General features: G+C 34.9%; 1 protein-coding gene across 3 annotated transcripts; it reads left to right on the top strand.

Moving 5' to 3' along the window:
- The first annotated feature begins 55 nt into the window (after positions 1-55).
- CSTF77 (Tetratricopeptide repeat (TPR)-like superfamily protein) lies at positions 56-18,941 on the top strand. Of its 3 annotated transcripts, none has more exons than XM_022298775.2 (24): positions 56-281; positions 664-749; positions 2,362-2,442; positions 2,555-2,617; positions 5,453-5,562; positions 7,132-7,232; positions 7,461-7,522; positions 7,629-7,769; positions 7,960-8,088; positions 8,805-8,851; positions 9,462-9,525; positions 10,770-10,890; positions 11,203-11,261; positions 11,339-11,407; positions 12,066-12,206; positions 12,520-12,584; positions 13,357-13,453; positions 14,392-14,451; positions 15,797-15,949; positions 16,146-16,212; positions 16,309-16,389; positions 17,190-17,333; positions 17,765-17,989; positions 18,501-18,941. In XM_022298775.2, exons 2-24 carry the CDS (start codon positions 723-725, stop codon positions 18,662-18,664), a joined length of 2,271 nt encoding a protein of 756 aa, XP_022154467.1. In that variant the 5' UTR covers positions 56-281; positions 664-722; the 3' UTR covers positions 18,665-18,941. The 3 variants fall into 3 exon arrangements, with proteins under 3 accessions (XP_022154467.1, XP_022154466.1, XP_087975313.1); XM_022298774.2 differs by having other exon boundaries at positions 57-281; positions 16,294-16,389; XM_088119187.1 differs by lacking the exons at positions 56-281; positions 664-749; positions 2,362-2,442; ... (1 more) ...; positions 5,453-5,562; positions 7,132-7,232 and adding an exon at positions 7,247-7,372 and having other exon boundaries at positions 16,294-16,389.
- Positions 18,942-19,733: the final 792 nt, after the last annotated feature.

Below are 19,733 nucleotides of genomic sequence, written 5' to 3'. Positions count from 1 at the left end.
TATATTTTATCATATTTTTTTTAATGTTTTTTTTTTTATGTGGTGTACCGGAGTTTGAGCGTAACTCCTCATTTCACTGAACCTAAAGAAACCGCAAACTCAATAATCTTTTTCCTTCTATTCTCTATTTTTGTTGAGATTAATTCGATCATAATCTATAATAAAATTCAAATTGGCGGCCGAAATCATACCCTTCTTCCCATTATTGGGGATTTCGCTTCCCTCCATGTTTTCTTACTCTCTTCACGGTGGACTAAACCTGTTTTCGCTCCAGCTCCCAGGTTTGCTACGTATTTTGCAAGCTTTGGAGGCTAATTCAGCATTACTATTTTAATTTCTGCGGATTTATACGTACGCATATAGTTCTTGTGCTGTGTTCAATTAGCTGAATGAATTGAAATTTATCGCGAGTTGAATTGCTGTTGTTCGGGTTGGGTTTGGTTTCGACTGGAATTAAATGCTATGTGCAGCTCGAATTTTGGCAGTTGGAAGTGATTAGTGTGGTTAGAATACTCTGTTACCTCTAGAGAGCTGATAATATTGCTAAAAGGAAGCCATGTTAGAGTATTCATCAATTAGGGAGAGAAAAAAGAGTTAATTTCAGAATGGGTTTTGTTGTTTTAGCTTATTGGATTGCTACTTATTTTTGCTCTTCTTGTTCAGCTAAGCAGACCAATATAACTTAGACCGTCACAACTCTACTTTCTTGCATCCTCTTCATTATGGCATCGGATGGAACTGAATCGAAGGTATGTATGATTCATCACCCCCCATACCCCACCTCATCCCAGAAAACGTTTCACTATATTGTGAGATTTTTTTTGTGAATAGAATGTTCAGAAACTAAAGGATTGAAAGGATGACAACATGCTGTAAGGGAGTAAAATAGTTGTTTGAATGGGAAGATGGGTCAATAGTTCCAGCCAGCCATAGGTGGAGTTCCCCACTGTGTACCTCTATTTCATATTATCTCAATCCCCTTAAAACCGACAAGGGAGAGGGGCTACAGTTTCTCATGTCTTTGTAGAGTAATATGATTTTTAGGGTCAAGTAAAAAGCCTATACCAGTGAAGGTGTTTGGTGTGTAGGGGACTGTAACAAGGTGGTGAATGAGAAGACTTTTGGTGTAGATAACAAGGAGCAGGAAACTTTGTAGTAATTTAGTTGAAGACATGATGCTGATACAAATTAACCTCACAGGGTCCAACGCTGAACCAAGAGAGAACTCGTGATAAGCCCCCAGTATGTCAGAAGAAAGAAAGGGCGTTTGGGTGATGATTGAATGGTTAGTTAGGTGGACAAAGGTAACTTGGCACTTTAACACATGGAAGTAATGTATGCGTGAGTATAGAAAGGAAGTTGAGATTATGTGAGTAGAGCTAGGAGGTAGTGAGATTCTGATTGTTGGTGGGAGAGAACAGGACGGTTGAGATTTTGTGACCATTGTAGACTAAGAAGGTTCATCCTAGTAATAAGTTTGTTGTAATTCTGTAAGGTATCACCCTTATGAGATTGATATTGAATAGCAAAGAGTAGCCTATACAGAGTACAAACGCAAAATGAAATCCCCCTCCACCGAGAGAAGTATTTTCTCCCAAGTTCGCCTGTCATACACAAAACAAAGCCTACCCTGTCATACACAAGGTTCCAGAGTATAAACCCCCCTACTAACAATACCTACAACTAATCACGAGTGGGGGAATTCCCATTTCTACCCCGCCTAACATACATATTTATGATCGTGGGTCTCACAAATTCATTCTGCTTAGTATTAATACAATTGAATTGTAGTTGTAAACTTGGTCTAATATTTATTGTATAGAGTCCTAATTTTTCATGATTGGACAACAAAATTTCATGAATCAAGAGTCTCAAGGTAAACTAAGAGTAGTCTTAGAGCAAAACCCAACTACATTAGAAAATGATTCATTTTACAGGGGTACAGTCATTTCGCTTTTGAGAAAATATGATTAAGGCCTAGAGTTCCTTTGATTCGGCTAAGTTTAATTTGGTCTTCCCTCTCTAATTCTCTTTATAATTAATGCCAATTGGGGTAGTTTTACCTTGGGATATATTTTCCTAATTTCCCATCTTTTGTACTTCTCTGAACTATATCAACGTAATGTTTTTCTTTCTTAATAAACTGTTCTTAATTGGTGGTGCTAAAATCCATGACCACTTAGATTAAGATCCAGTACCACTACATCCAATACTCATGGTTAACTAATGATTGGTTGTTGGATCGATGCCTTCAGTAATTTTTTCTTAAAGGAAGAAGGACAAGGATTTCCTCTTCCTTTTGTCTCTCAGTGTGGCATATTGTGTGTTCAACCTATTTATTCATGTAACTTCCATGTTCAGGATAAATCAGCCAGTAATAAACTTTTGGATAATTTGAAGTACAATGTTGAAGTGGCCGAAAAAGTTGCTAATGACGCTCAGGTGTGATATTATTACTAGATTTCACATTGCATCTCATCTACTTCCCATTCAATCAGGTTTAAATTTGAGTTTCCTCTTTGATTTAACACTGAATCCAATTATTTGCTGTTAGCGCTTGCCAATATTGGAGGCGACACCATTATATGAGCAACTGCTGACGGTGTATCCCACTGCTGTGAGTTTCTTTATGTATTTCAACATTTTTATAAATCTACTTCGCTTAGAATAGCTGCATTTTGAAATTTGAACCTTGCCTATTATCGGGCTTGTGAGCAGAAATAGAATAACTACTTCACGTGCTTAGCCAATGCTGGTTAGCACCTCTGGTGTAAACCAAATGAGAGAGAATTTTATTGATCGAAAAAACTACTAACAAATGAAGACAGCAACCCCTTTTATAGAAGAGGGCTAAAGACATTTAACAAGAACTAACTAATAACAGCCAACCAACTAACTAAAAACAGCTAACCAACTAACTTCAGCCTTTAACTAATAACTAATAAAACTAATGGGTTAGTAATTACATCAGTTTCCTTCCCTCTTAAAAGAAAACTCGTCCTCGAGTTTAAATGCAGTGGAGTTAGAAGGTTGTGAACAATCTTTAAAATGGAATTTTGCCTTTTCTTGTGGTTCAAAAATACTCCAATTGAAAATGCCCTTTTTAACTCATCCAAACAAAAATACACCTTCTCATGTCTACATTTTTGAAGTCTTCTGTGAAGGAAAGACTTTGTGGTATATTCTTGCTTCAAGCTTCTTTCATCTCCTTCAATCTTTGCACTCCTATGAGAATCATCTTCACTATCATCGAAATAATCTACAAATCCACAGCAAAATTCTTCTTCTTTGCTGGAAAAATCAGAATCTTGAACCCAGAACCCATTGTTTTTGCTTTCTTGAGGTCTATCATGGTGGAAAAACTTTGTAGTTTGTTCCTCATCTTTCTCCTTCTCATTTTCTTGTTCAATTTGTAAGCCTTTTTGAGAAATTAAGGAATTGTGCCGGTTAACTTCTTGCATTTCAACTTCAAAGAACAATGTAGCCAAAGAAAAAGTAGAATCATCATATCTTCCTATCAATTCTTTATCAACCTCATCTTCCTCCTCGAAATAATTTTCAAACTTAAGAAAAAACTCATCCTCTTGTTCAATTGCCTCAATCTGAGAAGAGTTTTGGATTCCAGAATTTTTGAAATCAACATTGAAGGCATCAACTTGAGGCAAAATTGAGTTACCTCTTGCATCCTCTGAAATTTTTGTTGGTCTTATGAAATCATTTGAAGTGTCTCCACTCTTTTGGTGGCGAAATCTTTCCATCTTGGTTAAGGTATCACTTGGGTTTTTTTGTCCAGTTGGGAGTTTTGGAAAAGAAGAAAGAAAAATTTCATGGCTGTTGTTTGGAGTTTGGTGGCAAAATACCTCGGTCTTGTATGAAACTAATTTGTTAAAATTTGTACAAACTCCAACATTGTTGCTTGAACCTTCTTGGTACCTTCTTGGCGTACAAACTCCAAGATTTTGGTTGAAGTCTTGCCGGACAGCTCTCGATTCTTGGAGCATTCTTGGTTCAAGAACATAATCTTGATACCTTCTAGGCTGCACAAGGTGCTGTTCTTAGAGGTTTCTTGGTCTCCGATTGACTTCTTGGACTCTTCTTGGTGTATAGTACCTCTCCGGCAGGTAATTAGTCCTTTGATCCTCCATCCACATTTCTTGATCCAATCTTGCAGAATTTTGAGGAGTTCTAACCGTAGCTTGCTGTACTCTCATTGCTTCGAGCTTGTCATGGATGATCTCCAAAATTTGTTTAATCTCGCCGACATCCTGCTGGATGGTTTTCACCTTTCCTTCAACCGACAGCAAGCGTGCGGTTGATGATCGTGGCGAGAGAATGGAGGCTTGCTCCAGTTCTTTTTTGACGAGAGAAGAGTCACCAATGTTGATCGACTTCTTTTCCGCCATACAACCCAGAAAATCGGGATGCTCTGATACCAATTTGGTGTAAACCAAATGAGAGAGAATTTTATTGATTGAAAAAATTACTAACAAATGAAGACAGCAGCCCCTTTTATAGAAGAGGGCTAAAGACATTTAACAAGAACTAACTAATAACAGCCAACCAACTAACTAAAAACAGCTAACCAACTAACTTCAGCCTTTAACTAATAACTAATAAAACTAATGGGTTAGTAATTACATCAACCTCTTTTATTTTTACCATAAGATGATAATTCTTTCGACATTTTGTTCCTTTGAAAATGTAAGGAAACTAAGTATTGAGAGTTTAGATGTTACATTTAATCAATTTTAATGTCATTAAATGTAACTTAGAACAATACCAAATGATTAATGTTGCTTCTATCAGAACAATTAGTTTAGAAACCCAGGAAGGTGTACACAACGCTGTGGGGCAAGGTTGGATATCCTCTTCCTCTGAGTGCAAAATAAGATCCATTATAATAAAGATTTGCAACTGCTTGATTTTGGAAAGGGAAATAATTTGAGGACATAGACAAAGAATGCCATGTAGCAGGAAGGAAATACACCAACTAATTACTCTTCTCCAGCCTAGCCACTCTCACCATAGGATGATAGACGACAGATAATGTTTCCTCGCAAATAGAAATTGTTTAGTATGTTGTCCTTCAAAGAGGTTGTAGTTGCTAAAAATCCTTCAAGACTTTAGGATGTGGATAGAATCATGGAACACTGTTGATTTTACTGTTACATTGCCTGTCTACTTTAACCTTGAACTGGAGAGGTGAGTATTTTGTCATATTAATGAAAATTTCATGATTTTCCTGTTATTGAGGATGTATATATCTTCCAATATCGTGGTTCATGTTCTTCGCATATGGCTATGAGTAGAAGTTTTCCTACTTGATCACCTAATCTGTTAGTTACTCATCTACTTGTCTCACTCACACACATGGAAAAGTAGTTTTTTCTTTTTAGTTGAATGTAGCTTTATATATTTTTTGATTATATATATTTACTAACAATTTCTTCAGGCTAAATATTGGAAGCAATACGTGGAGGCACACATGGTTATAAATAATGACGATGCTACAAAACAGATATTTAGCCGGTGTTTATTGAACTGTCTTCACATTCCTCTTTGGTATAATCCTTGTTTCACCTATTAGTTATTACTTATTAGCTGATGAATCTCATGTTCCTATGGTATGGAGGATGGTGCATTGTTGTCTAAATTGATTACCATGTTTAGCAAATCAAAATCTTGAGATGGTTATTATAAAATTATAAGCCCGACCAGTGACTTGACAGAATGGAGTGAGTTTTGGACAATTCCAAAGCCCAGTCTTGCAATCTCTTCTGGTTTCTAACTAATAGAGACACCTTTCTCAATACTAATCTTTTCATCATGATGCAAGGCGATTGTAAGTGAATCAAAATTTGTATTTGGATCATAAAAAATGGGAAGGATTAGCATCTCCTATCTCCTAGCTATCTTATCATGTGTAGAAGAAGCTTGGAAGTTTCCACCACTGGCAGGGTCTCTCCAATCCTTTGGAACTCTGCTTCAGTTAGCTTATGTTGGTGCTTCCCAAAATACATCCAGCAGTGTATTGACGACCTCTCTTGTGGTCATCTCTTCAAGCTCATGGTTTTGTGGGATTATGCTGTTAAAGCTACAATATGAGAAGTGTGGATGGGAAATAACCATAAACTTTGTCAGTAGAAATCTAGAAGTGAGGAGATTTGGGAGATGATCGAATTTAAAGTTCCCTTATGGAGCTTTTCTCCAAAAACTCATGTAACTATGACCCTTTTTTGATTAATGCCAATTGGAAGTCCCCTCTCTCCTCTTTATATATATATATATTAATTTCTTTGTGTAATCTAGTGGCTTTGTTTGGGATGATTTGTCATCTCCAGCTGTATTTATTCTTATCCTTCTTCTTTATTTCTTTTTAAAGAAACATAATTTTTCATTGATGGAATGAAAAATTACACCTCAGTGTTGAAAGAAAACCTTCAAAACACAGAAAAACATGAATATAAGTCCTATAAATTATAACTTAAGATCAACTTAAAGGCCTAGTTGGAACTGGTTGTGTCATTTTTTATTTGGAGGAACTAATTGTCCCGGGTAGTGGGTCTGATTAATGGTTAATATATTGGCATATATGCTTTTTAGTTAATTAAAAAATATTGATTTTGGATGACATGTTATATAGTTACATATCAGAAGTAACTATGCTGATTTCTTTAATTGTTTATAACAGTGGGTTTAAGTTGCCTGTTTTGTTCCAAGTATTGAACCAGTAAAAAAAGTACATATGCATGATTCAGATTATTATCATTTTTTATTGAGTTAATCTTTGGTGCTCTTTTCTGCATGGCCTTTTTATTTTATTTTTTTAAAAAGACACGAATGCGCCGGACACTCACGGATATAAAAAAAAACGAGACACAAAATTTTCATTGATGAATGAAAGTAATCAAACAAGTTTAGAGATACAAACTCCCAAAGGAGCGAAAAGAAAAACAAAAAAAAAAAGGAAAAAAACAAGGAAAAAAGACAAGATGCTAAAAGGAGAAAATAAAGAACAAGGAAAAAGACGATGCATGACCTTTTTAATGAGAAGACCTTTTGACTCTCTCAGCTTCCTTTCAGGTAGCTAAATGGAAGAATTTGCTTCTGCTTCTTACTTTTGTTATCTAGGCGTTGCTACATCCGATTCATCAAGAAGGTCAATGAAAGGAAAGGGATGGAAGGCCAGGAGGAAACTAGAAAAGCTTTTGATTTTATGCTCAGCTATCTTGGTGATCTTCTATAAGAGTTTTTTCTTTCCAAAACTTTTACTTTATTTTTTCAGCTCTTTGTTTCACATTTATGCTTTTAGATTTGTCTTAGGCTTCATTGATATTTATCTAATAGAATGACGGTGTCAAGTCAACAATAGGTGCGATCATGCTGCTTACATTAGGACATTGATTAGTGATTAGTGATTACTCAGAGTATCTAATGGTAACTATTGCATATGCTACTAGGTGTTGACATAGCATCTGGCCCTGTATGGATGGAATACATTGCCTTTTTAAAGTCACTGCCGGTTTGTAGAGCTTTTATATCATACATTTCTTATCAACTTTTAATAATGAGTTTGGTGGTTTGTTAATATTATAGATAATTTCTGTCCAGTTTGTGTGATTGTATAGGCTCTAAGCTCACAGGAGGAGTCGCAACGTATGACTGCAGTGAGGAAGGTCTACCAGAAAGCTATTATTACTCCTACCCATCACATTGAGCAACTGTGGAGGGATTATGAAAATTTTGAGAATTCTGTCAGCCGTCAACTGGCAAGTCACCTTCATCTTTTGTCTCAATCATGATTTTTTCTGTTGATCTTAGCTGCAAGTGCATTTATATGTTAGATTTATGGTCTTATGTTCCAGATGAATGAAAAACTACCTATATTTTGTGTGCTGTGTGTGTATACATAAATTTTCTTTCCACAGTAAACGCAATTGACGTTATTTTCTGGAGCAGGCGAAGGGACTAATATCTGAATATCAACCAAAATTTAACAGTGCTCGGGCTGTCTATAGGGAGAGGAAGAAGTATGTTGATGAGATTGATTGTAACATACTTGCTGTACCACCAACTGGCTCTCCAAAGGCAATTACTTTTCCTTCTTATGATATATGATTGGTGGCCATATGTTTCTGTTGTTCAAGCATGTGACTGGTACACGTGATTGCATGTTAAAGGAAGCTGCAACTATGTCTTCTTTGTTTTTGGGGGTTTTCCCGTCTCTTGCTCTTTTTATCTTGTTATTATACAATAGTGTGAAATTGAGTGTCATGAGATTCTCACCAAATGGTTGTTTACATTGGATATTATATTTTCTACATGTTGTCAATTGTGTTTTTTGGTAAATTAAGAACTAAGGTCAAAGTTGATGTGGATATTAAGTTTATGTATTCACACCAATCGATCTCAGTTATTGTCATTATTATTTTTGCTTAAAATCTTATTTTCTAATTATGCTTTCAAAGAGTAATTGAATGAAGCCTTTTCTAGATCTCTGCATATTTTCATTTGTTTTGGAATCTCCTTATGTTCGCCCTTCTTTTACATTGAATTTTTTACAAGCTAAATGAATGGAACCTATCATGTTTGATTGTTAGATCTTAGATATGCCCCTCCAGGGAATTACAAATGTGTGGTAGATTCATTTTGTCGATTGTGATCATTGGCTGGGTGATTTCATGTTAAATGCACTGCTTTGCTTTCATCTTTGCAAATATGTGATATACTCTGGTAAGGCTATATCGAAGCGTCCAACACATGAGCACTGAAGTTCTCCAGGTATTTAAATTTTGATCTCACAGGAAGAGCTGCAATGGATGTCATGGAAGAGGCTAATAGCGTTCGAGAAGTAAGAATTTCTGCCTTAGGTGTTTGTTTCTTTGGTCTGGACTGAAAATGATTGGTGTCACTCGATTATTTGTGTCGTTTGAGACATGCATCCTATATTCTCATTCTCCTAGTTTATGTTTTTAACGTTTTTGATGATGATTGATTGCCTTGATGGTCCTCCTGGAAAATTGATTATTAAATATGTTTCCACATTTGTTACTATGGAATAATAAACTTTTGGGTATCTCTTGACATATACAGAACATAGTTGACGTTTGGTATCTCCTTTACTATTGTGTTATCTCATGTTACAATGAAACTGGAGTCCAGACAAGAAGAAGGAAGAAGGCCTTTTGTTTTGCATTAGCATTTTAACTACAGCATCATCTACCCGAACTCGTTGACTTCTAGTTTTTTTTTGTTTTATTATTTATTTATTTATTTATTCCTGTCTGATGATACCCGCATTTGAGCGCCTTCTCGTACTTTTGGCTGTAAATATTAACTTGAATAGACAAATTATCATTTTTGTGTGTAAAATGAATCTTCTGTTATTGTTGTTTATCATTTGCATTGAAATTATATTCTGGTCTTTAAACTAATTTTAATTTTATGTGATCTAATTTCAGAGGAAATCCCCAGAGGATAGACAGCGCATCATCCAACAAACGGATTATATTCACATATGAGCAGGTAGATTTAAAATTATTAATATGCACAGGGGGGTTGCGTGTCTTTTATGGGTTATTAAGGACACTCGTTTATTGATGATTTATAATTTATACATTATCATCCTCATGTAGCAGCAAACTGAAGCAGTGAGACTTGTGTCAACCTTAAGTGGAGTTTACTTTTTAGTAACATGATTTGAGGATGGGGTGGGTTGGATTAGATTAGGTTAAGAGAAGGTTGAATATATTTCAATATCAGTGAATCTTTGTTTGTTTACGGATGTAGAATATATTCCTATATAACTCTTACAATCTTTTCTACAATTACCGTTGTGTAGTTGTATCAAAAGATTTATCAGACTTAGTAGTTTAAGAGTTACCTTTTCCTATGGTTAACTTGAGGGTAATTCTGTACATGTAAATTAGCAGGATAACCCATATAAAAGGGGCCATGCTATTTGTAATAGCTACCACGTTTTTATGCTTAATAACACGTCTCTTTAAGTTACTGTATTTAAGTACATTAAATGGCTTCATCAACATCCGCTTCCCGAAAAATAAATTGAACCTCAAGCTGATGTTACTACTACTATTCATTGGGAGGTTAGTCAGCCAGATTTGATATGTCGAACACATTGAAAATGTGGAGACCTGAGGATAGTTCGATGACATAAGCATGGGTCCAACTTTTGTAACGAATACGACAAGGTCCTATCACCATATGCTTGTGTTAATTATGTGTATTGGCAAAAAAATATATTGTCATAAATGTATCGTGGGCCATGGCTACTTCTTCAGTGAATTATTTAAGTCTGCCATGCTTTCTTAGCTTCCAAGCCATAGCATATTTCTTGTTTGTTGAAGTTAAATGATCAATAACTTCAGTATGTATCCATTTTATCCTCTTAAAATTAATTTCTGCTTCATGACTAATATCAATCAGATTTGGAAGATTGACAAGATCAATAGTTAACTAAGGAGGACTGGTATGAGCACTGTCAATGAGAGAGGGAGGGATAGGTTAGTTGAGCAAGTCTTAGTTAGAGGTTTTTGGAAATATCTGATGTCAAACAAAAAAAGAGAAAAAAAGAGAAAAAAGGAAACACAACGATCAAACCTAGTTAGGATAAGCACTTTATTTGCTTCTTGCATAAGCTGCTTTTTGTTCGATGTTAGTTGTACTCTTTAGAAATGTATTAATCTTGACAACCATTTTCTGATAAGGTTTTAACGAGTGGTTTCTTCATTCTACTTGGATATTTTTAGTGTCTTATGTACCTGTATCATTATCCTGATGTATGGTACGATTATGCTACGTGGCATGCAAATAATGGATCAATAGAAGCTGCAATTAAAGTATTTCAGCGAGCTTTGAATGCTCTCCCTGGTAATTTAGTACCTTTTCTTTTCTGTAGATATCTTTCTTCAATGGTATCTTGTTTATTATTTAGTAAACGACTTGGTTCTCACTTATATCACGATAATTCTTTTCAAGCATGTATTTTAGTTTCTAGCCTTCTTGTCTTCTTCTCTACATCTACAGTGACTCAACTAATCAACACTTGAGGCACACATAATATTTGCTTAACAGATTTGTCTCAAGTAGCACAAACATTTTGGTTCTTGTAATTTATACACCTAGTTTCAGTGTCTTCTTTTTTCCTCATCTAATCACCTTTTCTCTTATTTCTATATGCAGACTCAGATATGCTAAAATATGCTTACGCAGAGCTAGAGGAATCTCGCGGAACACTTCAGGCATGAAATCTTGATTTCCCTGAACAGTAATGTATATTTGGGTTGCCCATTCATTTGACTCTAATTCCTTATTGTAGTCTGCAAAGAAGATATATGAAAGCCTTTTGAGTGATGGTATTAATGCGACTGCCCTGGCACATATTCAAGTGAGTTTGACATTTTAGCTTACGTTATTTATTCCACATACATGCTTGTCTCTGAAAAAATAGTTGGCTCACAATTGATCAGAAACTATTAAAAGGTTATAAGGATTTAGATCCATGGTTATTTGGGAAATCATATTGAATATCCTGTTTTCATGGTCTATGGAAGTCTAAAGCTATCTGGATGGTGAATTTTTTGGGTTCTGAGGGAAAGAGTTTCAGCTTAGATAGTTTGTATGAAGATGGTTGGAATTCCTAATATTTATGAATACTTATGTATAATTATTAGTTGTTAATATTTGGTCAATATTCTCTTTATTTTTTCCCTATTTTGTTATACGTCTTTCTTCTATATAAGTATACCTAGTTGCACATATTTGAATATAGCACAATAGTCTTATTCTCTCAAAATTAGCAAATATACTGGTAATATAATGTGTCAATTTTTGGCTGGGGTGGGGTAACTTTATGATTAAATGAGGATTCTAAAAAGGTCCTGATGTCTTGTCACTAGCAAAAAGGGGAAAGAAATTGATTTATTTCAATTTCATCTCCTAGAAATCTTTGGTTGTATGGTTTTGCTATACAAAATATGCATTGTGTCTGCCTTGCTATAGAAAATTCTTTGGGAAGGATGTAACGATGGTGGTTTGTGATGCAGTTTATCCGTTTTCTTAGGAGAAACGAAGGAGTTGAGGCTGCTCGCAAACACTTCTTGGATGCTCGCAAATCCCCAAATTGCACGTATCATGTTTATGTTGCTTATGCCATGATGGCCTTTTGTCTTGACAAGGATCCCAAGGTCTCTCTCTTTCCACTTTGGCAATGCAATTCTAGATCTGATCACTTATGTGCTCTTTATCCTTAAGAAAAGGAACTGAATGGTCTTCTTACACCTTTAACCTTGCCATTGATGATTAAAACAATGTAGTTGCTTCTATTTTCATGTGAGGTCAATATGGATTATATGCTCTTAATGCTCTGCTCGTCCATGCTTTGGATAAATCAAATTATCTTGCTCCTCCTATAACCATGATCAATTAAAGACGTGGTGTATTTGGCTAATAAAGAAAAACCCTAGTCATCTTCGTTACTCATCTTAAATGATGCTGCAGATGGCACACAATGTTTTTGAAGATGGAATGAAGCGGTTTATGAATGAGCCCACATACATTCTTGAGTGAGTTTTCCCATTTCTGATTTAAAAAAAAAAGAAAAAAAGAAAAAAGAAACTGTGGACTGTCACTACGTCCATACACTGTGTATATAGAATTTCAATCAGTTAACTGCTATCTATGTGTAACTCTTGAGAGTTCCAGTACATTTTTTAGACCACCCTTTACCCCTTCAATTAAGCTAAGGTCACTCTTTGGTGGTATGTTATCTGTTTGATTCTTTTAGTATTTTGGAAGCTTAGAAGTAGGATATCTTTGATATGATAGTCGGCGCTCTAAAAAGCGTGCTCCAAAAAAATTTCAGGAGGGCGCCTCACCATTTCATTATTTTTTGAATAAATAAATTAAGAGATATCCTTGAAAACCCCTCATATCTCCAAAAAATCTTTTAGAAAAGCTCTAAACAATCTCTTACGCAGCTCTGATGTCATAATTTTTTCTTAATTCACAATATTATATTTTTCATATATAAAATTTTGTTTATATTTTTCTATCGCATGCCTATAAGATATACCCTCATTTTTTTTTTGCTTAAGCCTTGCGCTTTAAAAGAAAAAGGGAAGAAAGAAAGAATAGGAGAGATATTGATGCTGTGGGAGAGCTTAACTTGGTGGCTCTCCACCGGCTTCCAAGAACCAGAATTTTTGTAATATCCTCTTTATCTTGTTTGCGGCTTGACAGAAGAGTTTTTTGGCCCTGTAGCCTGTTCAAGGACATAACTATTTTATGTCTTATGAAAAAAAATAAAGCCAACTTATATTATGTGTAATTTTACAGATATGCAGATTTCCTTGCTCGCTTGAATGATGACAGAAACATTCGGGCTTTATTTGAGCGTGCTTTAAGCACGTTGCCGCTAGAGGAATCAACTGAGGTAGCTGAAATTCTATTTTATTAATTTACTTCTACTTCTGATAGCTTGCTAGTTTCCACAGCACTAAAGAACGATCTTTTACCCTTGACAAAGTGCATAGTGCTTGTCCTTCCGTTCTGTATAGTAATTTTATATGAACAACGATGGATTTAAGTTTCCTTGTTTCTCTTCCAGTGAGATACTGATTCATTTGAATAAGAAAACACGTTAATGATTTTTTTATTACTTCATAAAATTTTATTTTTCTTTACTTAACCTCCCTGTTTCGTTGGCCAAACACATAATGGTTCATTAACCTTTTGACATGTCGTTCTGCATCAAATTGTGTGGTGCATATCAACTTTGGTTTAGAATTCCCAATTGGTTCTATTCTATATGTTTTGATATCATGATATGTATGTGTGTGACGTAGGGTTGGATTTAAGTTGCTTCATCGACACTTGCAGTCTGTTACTGTTGCTGGACTTGTTGACTTGAATACCACTGGAAAGCGGAAGAATTTATATCTGATGCAGAGTCCTAACTTTGCATATACACATTAACCTGCCTTAACTGGACTTGTGGATTTGAATACCACTGAAAATACTTAGAGTTCGTATACGATGCTATACACACCAACATGCCTTAAGTTGTTTTTCTAGTCTTAATTTTATATCGCTGGTTCATGCACCTTGATAGTGGTTAGTCCCAAAAACACACTCTCCTTTGGAAAGACCTCAAATGTTTGTAATTATTTTCAATTTCTAGTCTCCTTTTTGCGTTGCTATTTCATGGGTGAATTTGAAAATTTCATACGAATTATGACATTCCTTTTTCTCTCTTATACAGTATTTTTGTTAATTATTTCATGTTTAATATTCGTAATGGATTTGCATCATTAATTGCCTTTCCTTTTGGGGGTTTGGTTTTTAAGTTGTTCTGGACGTCCTCGTCTACAGGTTTGGAAACAGTTCACCCATTTTGAGCAAACTTATGGAGACCTTGCTAGCATGCTGAAGGTACTAATTCTTTTTACTAGTTCATTCCTTCACAGTGAGCTTATTCTTGAATCCGTCCAATTATACAAGTCAATGTAACCACATGCATTGTTTTTTATTTGGCTGCATAGAAAAAACATCCCTTGAACTTAAGGTCATTTGCAAGTTGGAAATTCAAGCCCTACACATCCCATGGTTTTCAATTAGTTGGTTCATACTTCATATGTTGATATTCGGCTCTATTTTTTAATGGAATATCATGTTTCAGTTCCTTGCCATCTTCTCTCCTCTGTGTAAACATTTAAGTAATTTATTGTATGAAAAGACTTCTGGCTCCTGTCAGAAGGGCGAGAACTCTCTCATGAAGGATTTTAAGATCCCCTTTTGAAGGGTGGGTATGTGAACCCACTCTACAAAAGGGGGTAAGCCTCTCCCTCGCCTCTTGATGACCCTTTTTATTTTTTCTTTCCTTTTCTTTAGTTCCATTCAGAGAAATGAGGGAACAAATAATTCATTGATTAGTTATCCTTATCCCTACCACAAGAAGGGGAATAAAAGAACTTTCTTCTCTATAAACAACCTACCATAGTAATTTTTGATGAGAAGCCATGCTTTCATGTTAATGAAAGAAACTACAAGAGCGTACAAAAACCAGCCAATCAAAAGAGTCCGAACTGACAAACGGACTCCAATCCAAAATAATAATAAAACCTAATTGATAATTACAAAATAGTTTAGTAATTGAAGCCCATGAAGAGGTATTAAATCTAAGAACCTCCCACACCTCTTCCCACGACTTGTACCACCTATTGCAGTAATTAGAACACACCAAGAAGGGGAACAAGGATTAAACATCTTTCTCCTTTGCAGCCTATCACGAATTTAACCTATTCATTGCTAAAATTCGAACAGAAGCCTACATTTTAGAGGGGATCCTTTTCATCATCTTGTATTACAAGAATTGAATCTCATATCTAAACAGTCGTTGTATAGAATTGGAAAGAAAGATTTACAAGTGAAACTGGCACTTGGATTACATGACAAAATATGCATCTCTGTTTAGAAATTATTTTCAAAGAGAATATAACTTTCCATAGGGTTTACTTGAAAAGAAAACAAAGAACAGGCACTAACATTTTAAGTATTGATGTCTTGAGGAAAGTATTTCTTTTAAGGGCAATGGCAACAATGATTTAAGCATTTACAACCTCTGAAGGTGAACTGTATTTTGAATTTCATTTGTGATCAATTTTAGTCAGCACCAGACTTTGTAAGAGGAAATTTGTTTATTTATTTCATCATCAGTCCCAGATGGACAATGCACAATGTTCTCCTCCACCTTTTCATTGTTTGTAGCCTTGTTTAGGTTGAAAAAAGAAGAAAGGAGGCTCTTTCTCAAATGGGTGATGATGGAGCATCAACATTGGAAGGTACATTACAAGATGTTGTATCCCGGTATAGTTTTATGGATCTCTGGCCATGCTCATCTAGTGATCTGGATAATTTGTCCAGACAAGAGGTAATCTTAATTTTAATCTTTGGAGTTTGTACACGATTTGTTATAGATGCCTTTGGCCATTTTTGTTCCATCTTCTGTTGTGTATTTTGTAAGTACATTTTTATTTGAACTTGAAATAAGGGGCAGTGCATGTTGAATCTTTAATTTGTTACTTGTAAGGGTTTTTATATGACTGTTGCTACTTCCACTATTTCAGTGGCTCGCTAAGAACATAAATAAGAACTCAGAAAAATCTGTTCTGCCTAGTGGACCTGGTTTTTTAGGTAATTCTATTGTTCTTGTCTTGTTAAAACATTTTGGTCATATCTGTTTCTGCTGGGTAAGCTCTCTCCTATTTGGCTCAGATACTGGTTCTGCAGGTCTCCATTCAATTCCATCTACAAAGGTCGTATATCCAGACACCTCTCAGATGGTGATTTATGACCCAAGCCAAAAATTAGGTACTTACGAAACTCCAGAATTTTATCCTGCAAGTTAAGCAATTTGGATCATATCATGTTCTTATGTAATCTATCCTATACGACAGTCTTATTGGTGTATCATATTTTCAGAGTCTGATGATTTATTAATTTTCTTATCAATCATTTTATTTTTATAAATATTACATTGTATCTAAATATTTTGTATTGCAATAAATAAGTCGAACTTTCAAATCTCAGAAATCAAATTTAAATATCATCTAGTCATTTTATCCTCCCTAATGATTTCTATTAGACATCTCTTTTTTACGGTTTCTTTTAATACTTTGTGCCATGAGCTTGGAATACTGGTTCCCTGCTCATTCATAGTTTTGTAAGAATGGATTATTTTTCCTTACGAGGAAAAATGAGAAAGATGAGTGAAGATGGCCAAAATTAAATACTTGGCAGTGTGGCGAATAGAAGTCACTAGTCAGATTCAGGTATTATTTAGTTTGGTGATACCATTGGATAAAATTAGTAAAATTCACTTAGTCGTATGCCTGACCAGAGGTTTGACTTTGTAAGACGGAGGAACTTTTTGAAGTTGGACTAAAGAAAATGTTGGTTGATTAAACATATTAGATATGTGGTGGAATAATATTCACTGAAATACTGGGGCAGACTTACAAGAAAAAATGAAAATTTTTATGAATGACTATCCTGCTACAAAATAGATAATTTTGTGTCCAGACTTTTTATATACCAATTGATTATTTTATTTGATATTACTGAACTTGCTTTTCATTTGGTGGTGACTGGAATTCTTCCAACTGCAACAGCTGCTGGACTTCCTGCTAATCCAACCACCTTGCCAAATTCTGTTTCTGTTGTGAGTGGAGGACCAACTAATGTATTTGACGAAATATTAAAAGCAACACCAGCTGCATTAATAGCATTTCTTGCAAACTTACCCGCTGTTGATGGTAACCTTTTTTATGTCTTATATTGAAGGCAATTATATGTTTCAAGATTATTTGATTTCCTTTGTTGTTACTGTCATCTGATTGTAAATATTAAATTCGAGCAAGAGTTCACTCTGTTAGGAGTTATGTTGGTGGTTAATTTCATAGGTAGTAGTTAATTATGTAGTGGAGTGGGTGTAAGTTGGGGAGAGCTCGTAGGCTTAGTTAGTGATGTTAGTTAGAGAGAATTTGAAGGGCAGTGGTTAATTAGTGGATTAACGTCGGTTATTTATTTTTCAATAAATATATGTAAACAGTTCTCATTTTAGTGAATAGAAATTATTCCTTTTGTACAATTTCTCTCATACTTCCATGCTTTGTTGTTCTCTTCATTCTTTTCATTACACATGGTGGTTAATGGGAGGTTGGTTTCCTTCTTATGAAATTTTCAGGTCCGACCCCAGACGTCGATGTTGTACTATCGGTTTGTCTCGAGAGTGACATACCTACAATTCCATCCATCAAATCAGGGGCAACACCAGCACAAGTTTCGGCTGGTCCTGTTGCTACCACTACCACTAGTGACCTTTCTGGTTCAAGCAAGTCTCACGCATTTTCAAATTCCTCTCTAAAGCATACCAGAGATAGACAATCAGGGAAGAGAAAAGATTACGACAGTATGTTTTTCCTCTATTCTCTCTATTTATTGTGCCTTCCATTGGTTCATGTCTAATTTCATGCATCAGCAACATGCCCCTTGGATTCCAGCTTTCACGCTCACATATTTGAAATTAAATTAGAAATTTAGTCCTTCAACTTTAAACTCAGAAAACCCAGAAAGTTTCACTTACATCCTTAACTTTAAAATATGACATGACATGATTATTGAATTAATATTGACTGATTTGTATGAGCGTGGCAGAAAGTGTAACCAGTTGGAAAAAAAATTGATTGGTATATAACACTCATCTATTTGAAGTAATGTATCAAGTCCAACTGTTTGTAGATCGTGTCACCATACTTTTGTTTAACTTTTCACTCCTTTTTAGATCTCCAGGATATGTCACGTCATCATTTAGTTAACGGTTGATGATAAGGACTGCAAAGAATCACAATTATCTTTACATAATTATTTTTTCTTGTCGACAAAATCATAACTCGACGGGATGTTTGTTGATTGGTTGATAGGACAAGATGATGATGAAAGTACAACAGTCCAAAGTCAGCCATTGCCTAGGGATTTCTTCAGAATACGTCAAATTCAGAAAGCTCGAGGAGCTACTTCTTCCCAAACAGGTTCTGCTTCCTATGGAAGTGCTATTTCTGGTGATCTGTCTGGTAGCACTGGTTGAATTCAATCCCATTTTTCTTTTTCAAAATTTTTATTTAGTCTATTATTTCCCATTTTAGTTCATCATAAATACTCTCTAGTCTCTGTCATCCCATAAAATTTTCCTTTTGAAAGAAAGTTAGAACAAGCATCATCTCGCGTCCTACATTCATAACTTCTTTTATTTTTCGTAACGAAGTCCTGTTTGAATAATAACGAGTGTACATTGAGAGAGACGCTCGTTAGTTAAATTGGATTAAGTGATGTTTTAAATCTAATCTCATTGTTTGAGTTGTAAATTTGTCTGACTTAAGTTTCTTGAGGTCTTTCTATTTGTGTGTTGAATTCGACCCTCCCTCCGATGCATTCATTTCTTGTAAGAAAAGGATGCAAGGGAATCTTAAGCTTGAACTTTGTTGTGAGAATGGATAGTTTTGTGGCAGGCGCTCCTATAAATTACTCGTCCATCAAGCGTGATGGTAATCGAGTTTTGCATAAAGCTTTAGCAATATAATAGCATATAAAGTGAGGCTTGAAGATGTTTCTTTACGTGCGAGTGCGAGGTGAACCAGCGTAAGAGATATATCATCATGTCTATCAGTCTGTTGGCTTCTTCTATTTTTATATGTTGAAGTAGTTTGATGTTAAATGTCTTATGAAAACTAGTTCTTTTCAAGGCTTCAAACCATTAATTTTTGGAAAAGAAATTGTCAGAAAGTAAAAAAAAAAAATTGAATTAACTTAAAACGGAATTCATAGGTAACATTTATTTTATAAATTGTGATTCTCTTTAAACAGTTTAAGATTCAATTTTATGCAAAAAAAAAAAAAAAAAAAATTAAAAGTAAAAAAGAAAAAGAAAATTTGGAGGGACAATTTTTTTATTTTTTTTTAGTGCGTGGACGTAGGGATTCGAAATCACAACCTCAAAGTTGGAGAAAGATGTCAATTACTGCTGAGCTAGCTATGCTCACTTCGATGTGGAGGGACAATTTAAAAAGAGATTGTAATTATTTTTAAATCCATTTAAAGTAGATATTATGTTTATTATATAAATTAATTTCGCTTATTTTTAAGAGTTTATTAGATAA

This window comes from Momordica charantia (genome assembly GCF_013281855.1).
Source record: "Momordica charantia cultivar OHB3-1 chromosome 1 unlocalized genomic scaffold, Mcharantia_2.0 BLBB01000001.1, whole genome shotgun sequence".
NCBI classification, from domain to species: Eukaryota; Viridiplantae; Streptophyta; class Magnoliopsida; order Cucurbitales; family Cucurbitaceae; genus Momordica; species Momordica charantia.
This window is presented reverse-complemented; position numbering and strand designations above follow the sequence as displayed.

Bases quoted from the DNA above. Each gene is read 5' to 3' on its own strand.
- CSTF77 (XM_022298774.2), top strand. From the start codon at position 723: ATGGCATCGGATGGAACTGAATCGAAG. The intron at 750-2,361 runs GTATGTATGATT...TTCCATGTTCAG, and splicing joins CGGATGGAACTGAATCGAAG to GATAAATCAGCCAGTAATAA. The intron at 12,207-12,519 runs GTCTCTCTCTTT...ATGATGCTGCAG, and splicing joins GTCTTGACAAGGATCCCAAG to ATGGCACACAATGTTTTTGA.